This window comes from Cariama cristata, unplaced genomic scaffold (genome assembly GCF_000690535.1).
Source record: "Cariama cristata isolate BGI_N322 unplaced genomic scaffold, ASM69053v1 scaffold10677, whole genome shotgun sequence".
NCBI lineage: Eukaryota > Metazoa > Chordata > Aves > Cariamiformes > Cariamidae > Cariama > Cariama cristata.
The window spans coordinates 37,560-50,007 of NW_009628432.1; the positions used below are offsets into that span (position 1 = coordinate 37,560).

The 12,448-nt window shown below is 39.5% G+C and overlaps 1 protein-coding gene across 1 annotated transcript in view; it reads right to left on the reverse strand.

The window, feature by feature from the left end:
* The window catches only part of B4GALT3 (UDP-Gal:betaGlcNAc beta 1,4- galactosyltransferase, polypeptide 3), a 13,434-nt gene extending 1,212 nt beyond the window's left edge, over positions 1–12,222 (reverse strand). The window contains exons 1-4 of the mRNA XM_009704822.1: positions 11,985–12,222; positions 4,666–4,901; positions 3,586–3,776; positions 2,891–3,013 (exon numbers count right to left, since the gene is read on the reverse strand). Of these exons, the coding sequence (XP_009703124.1) occupies positions 2,891–3,013; positions 3,586–3,776; positions 4,666–4,901; positions 11,985–12,222 (788 nt within the window). The remainder of the gene's footprint in view (positions 1–2,890; positions 3,014–3,585; positions 3,777–4,665; positions 4,902–11,984) is intronic.
* Between the last annotated feature and the right edge of the window lie 226 nt (positions 12,223–12,448).

Here is a 12,448-nt window from a genome sequence, read left to right on the forward strand (position 1 = left end):
CCTGCTAACTGAATCCTTTAAAACAACAAACAAAGTGTTTGCTTAGGCATAAAGATGCCATTTCTAGGGAAGTTCAAGGTCAGAGATGCTTTTCAGTGTTAATACAATAAAAGCAAAATGCAGAAGCTGAAGGGAGCAAGTTTAACACCACGGTGCCACATGATCTTCTCTAGCAGGTTCTAACCAGGCTTGGGCTAGAAAGCTCCCAGCTGCAGTGCACTTCAACAGAGTACAAAGAGGATTATAGCAAGCAGGGAATGAACAACAGCATACAGAACATTCAAGAGCAATTCCCATGAATCTTGACAATTGAACATTATTTTCACTTCCTTGTAAGAGCAGAGATTTTACTGCCTAGAGGTCCATCACCTCAACTTAAAAAAAAACCCCAACACACTGAAACTTGCAGTTTCTGAAAGGAAGCCAGTCCTGAGTTTCAAATCCAGATTAAGCCTCTCTGTTCTTTGAGAAGTGGCATTCATTCAGATAGCCTGATTAGAGGACTGGCTTCATAAAAGCTTAGTGATAAATACAGGCACCAGACACACAAATGTGAGCTGCTCAGCTGCAGGACAGTTAGATAAGAACAAAGTAACTGATGGTTCAGAATTCCCAAACAGAGCTCCTAAAAACAGCATTTTGGGTGACTTTCAAGCAACTCATTGCTGATGGCAATCTATGTTAGTTTACAAAAAAAAAAGTGCCTGTAATAGTGCTCTGGCTAGCAAACCTCCATTATCACAGGGCAGCTCTTATGCAGAGAAAATTCCTGTGGATGTAAGAATGAATGCTTGCTCAATTGAGGTTATCTAACTGGCATGTTTGCAATGTTTGATTGCCTTCTGTTGAGATCTGGTACAGCAGCAAGCTGCAGTGGAGCACAGGAATGTTATAAAGCTGAAAGAGCCTGCAGAACTGAAAATATTTGTTAGTCTAGAGCCATCAAGTGATTACAACGCTTCAGTGACAGTATGACATACTATTATTTCAGACTGACTTTTAGACAAGGTTTCCTGTTTTCTGAGCATGAGCTTACTGCACATTCAATCAAGTCGAGAAAAAGCAAGAACACTAGCTTTGCTGTTAGTTTTTGGCACTGCAAGATAAACTAAAACCATAATATGAAACAGTTAAGACATTCATTTACTGTTAAGAAGAACCCAACAGACTTTCCTGTAGTTGATGATGTTAACACATAAGTGGTTCCAATTAGAGTAGTGTTTTCTTCTAAATAATAAAAAAATAATAAAAGAGAGATTCTGGTGTTTGCTCGGACTCTAATATTAGAGAGTACTGCAGACTGCCAACTACAAGTAGCAGCCAGCATGTTTTTTCACTAGCTCTGCTTTAGTAAGCAGTATCCCAGAAAAAAAAATGAAATTCTTCACATACGATTTTTTTTTTGGCCATTTCAACATCCAATTGCAAATACTAATTAATTTTTATTGCTACATGGTAAGAAGTACTTGAGCATCTCCTAAAATCCAAATCCCATTAGGTCCATCAAACTGGCCATTCAAAAACAGCCAGCTCATTCCTAACTTCTGCAGGTTGAGCCTTCAGTATGTGAATAAATCATTAACAGGCACTGTCCGTGACCTCCATGTATCTATGGCCCAGAACACTGCAAGTCACTAGTATAATTTTTCAGAGAAACAACACATGATTTACTTCCCTTCAAGAAAGGGCTATTTTGGGATCTACATAACCTACTTGCCTTAAGAGATTTCTGTAAGGACGTGCACTCCTATGCATAACTGGCATGACTCTTTACCACTGCTACTGAAAGCCACGTTAGATGCCTAAGCTGTACGAAGAACAGCTGAATAGACCCAGCATTGTAGCGTTTGATGTAAAGATCTATTTTCCTGGTATTCCATTCCTTTAGTAAATGCTGACTCTCTAAACAATCGTACACCCTTTTAGTTAGCTTTCTCTGAAAAGAAAAGGAGAAAATCTATGTTAGAAAATCTACTTTCAATTCCCAGAAGAATACTGCTTCGTAAAAAACTCCTACAGTCCTTGAACAGAACATTCCACTAAAACCGTGTAACTTGTCACACTGTGCAAGATTAAAAAAAACAACACCAAAAACCACCACACAAAAACCACACAAGGCCTTTATTGTCAGTTTAGTTTTATAAACTCTCCATGAGCTTGCCTCAGTGCAGGATGAAGGTGCACAGTGCAACTACAAAGCTGAATAAAGAAGCTACAGCCATGACTTTGTACTCAAAGAATTTGCATTAGGCAGAGTACCTGGAAATAAACTCTTTGTATTCACTTCTATAGCATGCTGCTGCCATGGCAACTAAAGTACAAGAAAAACACCATCAGATCTTGCTGTCACTGACTCACAATAGTACACAGGCTTCTCCATCATCCAGCACTAAAGACAGAATTCCTTGTGTTCCTTAATTCCAAGTATTGGTGATTAGGTAATACTTGGAGTACCCTGGATGCACTTAAAGTAACTTTAATTCTCAGCTGTCTCAGAATTAGTAAGTACCTTCTTGGTTTTCTTACTCATCAAGCTCACAGACTCCTTCCTTCCCTTGGGGCTGTTAATGTCAATGGAGTCACTTGTCAACTACTGGTCGTTATAACCCCTTGGACACACTCCAGAGCAACTGAAGGCACAAGGATGTGAATAACATTCCACCCTCCAGAGTCTGAGGAAAGCTTTGTCCTCCCAGCACACAATGATTGGATTCATAGATTCTGAGCATCTTCTGACATTAACCATTCCCAACGCCAACAGCATTTTGGATTATAATGATACTTACTGCAAGCATGTTAAGGAACAACTTCTTAGTTCCTTTCTTAGGGTAACGCTACATGTTTCACTAGGCAGCTTAGTTTATTTTAAGCCTGTCCTGTGCATGAGTACCTTGTAGCAATGTCATCATTTTCACCACCGCTGTCCCAGTACGTGTTTGGAAACCCATTCATCTTCATGTAATGTTCTGGAGTTAGGGCAGATACGCCCCCAAAGAAGGACTTATATGGCAGACTAAAAGAGAAAGGGGAAAAAAACAAACACATACACACGCATCAATATTGAAGGCTAATACCAGTCTTCCACAAACTAACAACATGATCCAAGTCACACATATATTAATCTCATACCTTACAGACACTGTCATTACAATGCCAAAAGCCAAAATAGCAAAGCCAGTGTAATTCCTATCATGTTTCCCCCACCTTCCTCCCCAGTAGACCAAAGTAAAGCTGGTTTTGAAATTCACATCTTGGATCAGTTAAAAAATACCTGCATCCTATCACACATCTTCCACATGATCCAATAATTCCCACCCGATATTTTATTCTGGAAGGAAAGGCAAACAGAAATCTGCCAGTTATTTGCCAAGCTGAGCTAACAGTGGAACATGGAACTGCAGGCAAGGAACTGTTCAAGATCACATGCTTAGGTCAAGAATATGCTTTTCTGGGGAACTCACTACTACAAAACTAAAAAACAGAAAGCCTCTTAAAGGTTGTGTCTTTCACTGTCCCCATTCATACTTTTATGCAGAAGGTGAACCAATCAGAATACATACATCCAAAGCAAATGGAGGCACTTACGTGTACTGAAACTTATCCATGGCACTAGCCATATGCTTGGGATAGTATTCATCACAAACATAGAGATTATAATCATTCTCAGGTACTAGGTCGACATCGTGCAGGAGAAGGCAGTCCCAGTCTTCATCCTTCAGGGCTTCCCGGACACCAACATTAAGCAGCTTTGCTCGGTTAAATGTACCATTCCCCACCTGGAAAAGAAAACCTACATCTCTTCACCAAAACAACAAAGATGGTAACTCAGTTAAAATCTATGTTAGTAAAAAAGCCATATTCAATTGAATGACACTGGAACGAATCAATACTGGCTGCAAATTTCATGCCCCAGACTGAAAATTTCACCCATGCTCTTCACAATATTCTCAACAATTGTAAGCTTAGTTGTGTCAGGGGCACTACACCATGGGCACCTGATGAAGGCTGACTTTTAAGAGACCAGTAAGTCAATCCTCAAGTGTACATCTGCACATCAACACTTTTGCCCTGATGACTGCTCGTTAAAGCTTAGAAATGAGGAAAAAAAAGATCTTGGTCGAACAAAAAAAGCTTCTTTTTCCTCCCAATCAACTATCAGTTTTAATTAACGAATCCAAAACTTGCTCTCTCACCACTGATCTTTTGTAACACCAGTCCCTGTCGGTTAAAAATGGCTGTCTGACCTGCACAGGCTGTGCCACAGCACGGTCAAGCCAGATGTTTTTATCTGATAGACTAAAAATATCCAACTTCACTTTAGCATTTAGTCTCAACAGCTTTGCTCAGCAGCCACACTGACAAGCTACAGACAAATCACATTTAACTCCTGAACAGTTGAAAATACAAGTTAACACTTAATGACAACTTTATCCCTCTAGAAGAAAAAAAAGCAGAACCAATCAATGGCAGAATGATGATCTCGACAAGCAGTACGATATTTCAATCATTAGCAGCCATGGAGATGGGACAGCATATAACTGACCTCCTTTCAACCCATGCATAAAACGATACTTCCACATTAGCAGATTCACATGTCTTGTTCAAAACCTAACCCTTAACTGGGAAGCCCAGGTACACCACCAGGCACATTTGATTTAGATTTACCTGCTGAATCAAGTAAATACTGTAACTGAGCTGCTGGCGCTGCAAGAAAGGATGAATATAGTAGAGAAGATGGTGAAGGTACTTCTCCTGGTTCCTGTAGGCTACAAGGATCGCCGATTTGTAGCGGGCCAAGCAGTGAGGTGGCCTGTAATGGCCACCAGACTGAACAAAAGGATTTTTTTTGATGATCACTCTTTCACTAGGGAGCACCCTGAAGGTGATGGTTAATGGCCCAACTGTAAGGAGACAGAAAAAAGAAAAAAAAGTAAGATCAGTGATGTTTCTCAACCTTCATTTAAACCTATCAGATTAGCTACATATGTTTACTACTTAAGACACCGGCCCTACCACAAAACAGTTAACACCGCCACACAGATGTGCCCACATGATGAATTCCATCAGTGCCTGCTGGTCACCATGCTCAGCCCCAGGACGGCAGGCTACCTGCCAGAGGCACCCCGAGTCCCAGCACAGTCAGCAAGTCTCACCAGGCGCCTGCACAGCTTGCTTTTTCCTGGTATTGCCTCCCTGCTACAGAAGCAAACCTTCTGTCTTGTGTCGCTTAGATGGGGTCCTTGAATAAATGTATTCACTGTAAGAAGAGTGCTGAAAATTAATCAAGATGAACAGACATATATGCTTTTGCTATCCATATCCAAAAAAGTCTCTAAGGCTCTTTCAGAGGAGTTTCAAGGACAAAGATGTCTGAAATGATATTCAGCAGGTGGGGGGAGAAACAGTTTAAAGCCTGGATGAATACAAACACTTTAGGAAATGTTAGCTTTATCTTAAAAATGTTTGTATTCATCCAGGCTTTAAACTCTTTAGGAAATGTTAGCTTTATCTTAAAAAAAGTTTCAAGTTCAATTTTGTGTTATAATCACATGCCACAAGGGCTGTATTTGCTATATTATTTAATTATATACACTGTGATAAGCAGGCAGTACTTCAAACTTTTGGGAGAAACAGATGAGAGAACTGAGAAGGAAGACAGATGTTACATTTTCAGGAACAGGTACAGAGTAGCAAAAGAAACTACATATGATAGTTCCTCTACTCAGCATCTCGATTTTAAATCCAAAACATACTGGATATATTCAACAGTTTTTACCTAATAAAAAAAATTCTTCATTTTTACATGAATTCTTCCATTCTTCAGATGGAAAAAGCTTCACAAGTAAAAAAGAATCGATATCAAGTGCCAATCATCATTTTAACACAAGTCTTATATTGTTACAATATGAATAAACAAATTCTACAATTATTTAAATGCCTGTCCTTCTAGGTAGTGAGAAAAGGTTCCAGAACTAGCAGAAGAGTTATATTTATACACAAATCAGTGTGTCTGAATGGTTTCCAACCACTGTCAACTTTAAGAAAATAAAGCACAAATGCAGAACAAGATTAAAATCTATTATTTAAATGAACTAGGAAGAAACCTTCACCTAAGTCACAAGTAAAAGCTGACAATTTCAAGTAACAGTTTTAAATAGGACCAACAATTCTCTGCAGGCCATGCTACCCAAAACCAAAATATTTCCTTGCACCAGAAGCCTGTGAGGCAAGTTTTTGGGTTTTTTGGGTTTGTATTTTAAATGGCTATAAATGAGATTTTTTTTTTTTTCCTTCCAAGCTCATAGTTAATGTTATGGCTGTCTTAAAGCAAGTTTTCAGTATCTTGTAAGTCAGACTCCCTCTTAAACCACTGAAATAAATTATTCTCTCAAAAAACTTCTGATAAGGAAGCCTGAGAGAGAAAGAGCAAATATTTAGTCATGGTGTTTAGTAGCTTTGATTTGAGCAGGGAAAGGTAGGTGTGTGTCTTAAGTCTAATCAGGTATTTAAGCAGGCAAGTCCAGAAGATACTTCTTCCAGCCCATCCTACATTCAAGTCTCTGCTACAATTCTAACGAAAAAAATTGAGCATGCATTGACCCACATCCTGTTTAACTGACTCAGAAGGAAGCAACATCCTTCCACTGTTTTTTGGGTTGGGTTTTTTTTTTTGAATACTAACAAGGCTTAAGGAGGAAATTTAGTATAAGAACCAAGCTATCCATCCAGAACTGGGAAACATTTTGCTAGTATACAGAAGTTGGTATACCTCACATTTCTGACAGGCAACCCTATACTCAGTGAGTGACTCCTTTTTTTCTTCAAGGAACACACATAATGGCATTTCCTAAAGGCTGGTCTGAATAGCCACTGATCCCATTCCTCACACTGTTAAAAAGGTCTAGCTGCTGTGAATCCCACTTAATGGTTTGTTTTTGTTAGTTCGTTTTGGTTTGCTTTGTTTTGTTTTTTTTTTTTAAAAAAAGCAAAACCTGAATTTTGCTTGTCAGCAAGATCTTGCAATAGCTGACTCTTAAGTACCACTTCTCAGTCCTTGGCAAAGTATCTAAAAGGTAGGGGGAATTTGATTTTGACTGCATGACTCTCAGTAGGAAACTGGAGTACACTGCCATGCCTTTGGATGAGAAACAGAAGAGTAGTTCTTCAGAGAATCATGCTGTGGGCCCATGAATCTAGGTCACATTTACGCTTAAGATTTTATGATGTTATTACCTACTTCTATGCAGACAGTTTCCTTTTCTGCCTTTAAGACCACTACATTCCAGTCCAACACTCTTTTTAACCTGTAGTTAATGTTGCTTTTTAGATTTAAGAACTCCCTGATTATCAGATCTTTTAACTAAAGCACCATTAACCACTGATTTGATGACAACTGGAGCTTGCTAAAGATATATTATATTCAGATTGGATTTCAACTACAGATCATTGCTCCAAGGAAAATATAAGAAAGGGAATTAATCCCTTTTGTTCTCCCACAAAGGCAGGGTTTTGTTTTCTATAGTACAATTGGGACACTCTGTATTGCAGAGTAAGATTGTGTAGCAATAATCCTTAAATTCCAAAAAATCTGATCTAAATTTGGACATAAGTGTATGACTAAGATAACATGCAGTAGTTTCACTCCTGTTGTCTCTTTCCATACCCAAGCATATGATCCATGAGGGTAATACCTGCATTTTTCAGGTTTTTCAAGATGTCATGTTCTCCCAAGCTGCTTGGCTCCATACCTCAAAAAGCTCAGAAACTCAATCTAGTATATGCCAAGGAAATACAGAAAAAAAGTTAGTCTGTGGCTTACACCCCCGAAACCTGTGGCTGCCCTACAGTCCTTGGCTACAAGATCAATTCTGGCTCTCAGGTCTCCTTCCTGCCCAACTAACAAAAGGATAACGCACTGTAATCTGATTAAATCCCAGATGTGAACAGAGCAGTTGCAGGCTGGACCAAGTAGAGAAAAATAAAACTGCTAAAGCGCAGCTTTGTGAAAGGAGGAAAAACCCGTCTTAAACATGCTAGAAAGCTCAGGACCCCAATTCAGACAAGGTACAGAATCAACACCCTGAAGTGTCCAGTTTCTCTGTAGCCTTGTTCCTAAGCTCCTTCTGTGCCTGCACCACCACACGGAGGGTGTTTGTTTAATACAAACCTTTAGTGTGTGGAATTAAAACTTGCAATTCCCTGTCTGTATTGTTAGCTGGTGCCAGTGACCACGTAATCCCGGCTTGCTCTACCTTCTAGGCAACACATTTGACTATCGGGGTATCTATTGATTTTGACCAGATCTATTCCATCTTAAGAAACTCCATGCTACACATTCAGAGTTAGCAGCTGTAACTACTGAGTTCAATCAGAATAAGCAGAACTTACAGGAGCTAAACAAATGGTAACAGTAGCATGGACGAATACCTCATTTGACTATCGGGGTATCTATTGATTTTGACCAGATCTATCCCATCTTAAGAAACTCCATGACTTCTAAACTCCTTGCTACACATTCAGAGTTAGCAGCTGTAACTACTGAGTTCAATCAGAATAAGCAGAACTTACAGGAGCTAAACAAATGGGAACAGTAGCATGGACGAATACCTCACTGAGAAAGTGCAGCACCACACAGTATATTAACAGAGTCAGATTTGTGTAATTCTACCACTGTTCGAATGAAAGAACAAAGACACAAAAAGCAAACCAACAACCTTAATTTAAGTACCAGTTTCTAATGACAGAATACAAGGCTGTTTCAACAGCACCTGAAAATAAATCTCAGCATTATCACCTTTTTACTCCTCTTTAAATTCAAGAGAAGAAATTCTAGTAGGAGAGCATCCATTCGAAAACAAAGCAGGAGCTTCTCATTACCACAACAGATGGTCACACTCATGAAAAGGTTATGACAGATGGGAGTGAAAGGGAGTAACTACTACAAGAAGTGCTTGGAAAAAAACCCTCTTCCATAGCATGACCAAATTAAAAACAGCAGAGTTACAGACAGAACTTTCAACTATTAAAAGTCCTCAAGGGCCAAACCAACTCGTTCGGCACATACAATGCATAAAGGTACCTCTTTAAAAAACAAAACAAAACCAAACCAAAAAAACCCACAAACTGAGTCTTCTAGCATCAAGCTTCTTCCTGGTAAGAGGAAAAGATTAACTGAAAACAACAAATCTTGTGTGCAATGTGAGAAAGTCAGATTTTGAATTTAAATGCTACTTTGTTAAGATTGAATAAGCATAACTCTAGCATATAAACACTTTGCTTTTTCCAAAAACAAAGGAGGAGGAAACAGGTCAACTGGTACTCTGTGTAGAAACTTTAACCTTTCAGGGAACTCGAGTAATTTATTCACAATATTAATGAAGACACTGAAAATCTAGTACAATGCTTTTCAAGTTGTTGGTCACAAAAGGTTCAATAGACACCACTAATCATTAAAAAAGTAACGTTAGTCACCAAGAGGTGTTTAGCAATTATACTTTAAGTCTTACTCCACAGCCCTGGAAGAACAAAGATGCTGTAGATTCAGGAGGCAGGAAAAAGACAGATGAGCTGCAAGCTGATCTTACATTCAAACAGTTTCCAAAATTATCTACTATATATGTAAGTGGAAAAAGCACTGCACTTCATAAAAGCCCTGATGCAGAAACCATTTAAGCTATCTGGCATTCTTCCAGTTACTTTAACATGCTTTGGAGTGGACACAGCGCCTTATTACTAGCTCTGACTTGGAGACTAGTCCTCAGGAATTGATTTGAAATCTCATTTAATGGAGTTCATGAAATTAGTACTAAAAGGCATCATTCTCTCCGATATAATTCTTCCAAGAGAGATCAGTCCCATGGGAGAAGATTATAACAACCAATCAAGACATTTATTAAGTATTTATGTATCTATTCACATGTGACCATCACATACAAAACAAAGGGCAACTACTTTGCAGAGTAGCACACATTTCTCAGATGAAAAACAGAACAAAAGAACACCCAGAAGAAGTTGGCATACAGTAATGCCAGAAGGAATAGTTTACTTCTTAGACTTAAAGGGAAATATCACCAAGTAAAAGTTGTAGCAGAGTGCTCATTTTTCCTCAAGCTGAATCTGTATTAATGCTCCAAACAATTTGTGTTTCACAGCAACAATGCTTCATATGCTCAACTTTAATTCTTTATGCAGCAAAACTTCCACAATTACTTTGCCTCACATTTTTTGTCTCCCAGACAACTTACTGTTTCTGTCTATAACACTATGTTTCTATTTTAGCTCTGAAGTACCACATATAGGCCAACGCCCTCTGTTCTCAGTACATTCAGGGATGGGCAGAAGAGGTCTTAAAAACATTGAATGTAATTTTGCACCGATTAATGTAATTTTACTCTGCATCTGCCTCCTCCATACACATCACTACTCTTGCTTATCTGATGGTTTGGTGGCAAGCAGCACAGGATGGCACCTAGTGTTGTTTGGTTTTTGGGTTTGGGGTTTTTTGTTTGGTTTTTTTGTTTTGTTTTTTTGAGACCAAAGCTTTCTCATTTGACTCTTTTCAGGACAGCAGATTCTCATCAGTGGTGGAGACAAGCAGGGCGCAGGCACATTTCTGCTGTGCTTTTTCAAATAAAGCAATTAAGTCTGAAACACAGAATTCTAGCTTCCCAAAAGAACTGATGGCCTGTAGCTAGTGATGAACAGAGACTGCAGTAAGACCATTACTACTGGCACCTGTGCAAAAACGTTCTGTATTACTATTCCAGTATTTACTTAGTAGAGCTGTTTCTAAGGGAACATTGAAGCATACACCCAAAAGTTATCATACAATTTCATCATACACACTGCATGTATTTAATTTAACTTCAGCAACAGAGGAAGGAAGAAACTTCCCAAAAGAACAAGCATCATTATGACGACTGGTCTAAACAGGCTCATCCAAAGTGTCCCAGCAGAGTTCTCTAACCAAAATAAGCAGCTGACACAAGAGTAACCACAGCACTGGCTTTCCACAACGCTTCCACCTGTGAATCAAGGTCTGCCATTTGCTCTTACTGTGCTCCACATGCGGTGATCAGCTTTCCTAGAACAGCAGGGCAACTACTAAGTAGTGCTCCAAGAGTAGTTGTATGCAAGACTTAGATATGCAGAAACCTGTGCAGTACAGAAAACCAGACAAGGGTAACGTACTACACAGTAGTCTAAGAAGTAGGCATGCCCAAACCAGCTGGAAGTGCGTGCTTACAGAACTCATCCATTCCTGGCTGGCTGAGTCGAACCGATTCACTATTACCAGAGGTGCACCACTTCACTACCAACAAACTTGCCTTATGGGTTTGTATTTTAGTAGTGCAGCAGCTAGAGGAATACTGCCTCTAGGATCAGCTCTAATTTGGTCCTAGTGTAAATACAAATTAACCTGTGACCAGACTTTTAAGTCTAAAGGAGAAGTTTCTAAGTCTAAAGGATGTATAATGGTCATAGGCCAAAAAGATCACCATGAAGAGCAAGGTGCCAAGCTACATTCTCATACAAACAATATTTAGAGCCAACTTCATCAATTTATATCAAACTACAGGCTGAGACAAAAAAAAACCACCAGGAGTTACAGTGAGCGACAGGTCAAAATTATGCAGTTACCAAAGTACAATCATTGGCACATTTATACAGGACTGCCAAGGGAAAAAAAAAAAAGTGTTACTAGCTTGGTATTAACACCATGCACTGTTTTCACTCTTGCTGTACAATCTTTATGCAGCCAAATCCTTAATATTGGAAGTTTTTGGATCAGTAAAATACATTTCCTCGTATACCCAATAAAAATGAGTTAATTAACACAAGAAAATTTTACCCGTGCAAGTATTACAACAGTACATCACTTTTAAAGAGGAAAAGTTTGAAAAATACACAACTTACATTTACAAAGCGTTCAGCATTATCACCTACTAAAGCAGTTATTTCAGACACTATTGGTTCATACCCACCAAATATCGGTGACTGCGCGGAGCAGTACGGCATAGCTTCTTCACTAGGAGCCTGAGTAAACAAGCTGAGGTTTGTATACACATCATGAGTTTTTGAGTAATCCAGAACCTGATGCGAGTCTAAAAACCCACGAAACACATTTGAAGGTCCACCTCGGTAGAGTATCAGGATAAATATTGTTTGGAAGACAAACAGAAACAGTAGAAAACAAGGATTTTCGATACGAGAGAGGAGCATAGTTTTTAGCCCATGCTCTGCAATCAGACCGGTGAGGGGTTTCGCTGCCTTCCCCGACCCGCCGCCCAGGGCTACATCGCTGTGCACCTCCTCCTCCTCCTCCTCCTCCTCCTCCTCCTCCAACTTTCTGAGGTGGCGGCGTGCTCCTCTCGCACGGCTTCGTCAGCAGGCTTTGAGCCAAACCACCCCTTCCCGCTAAAGCTCCGCAAGGCGGGCTGAAGGAGAG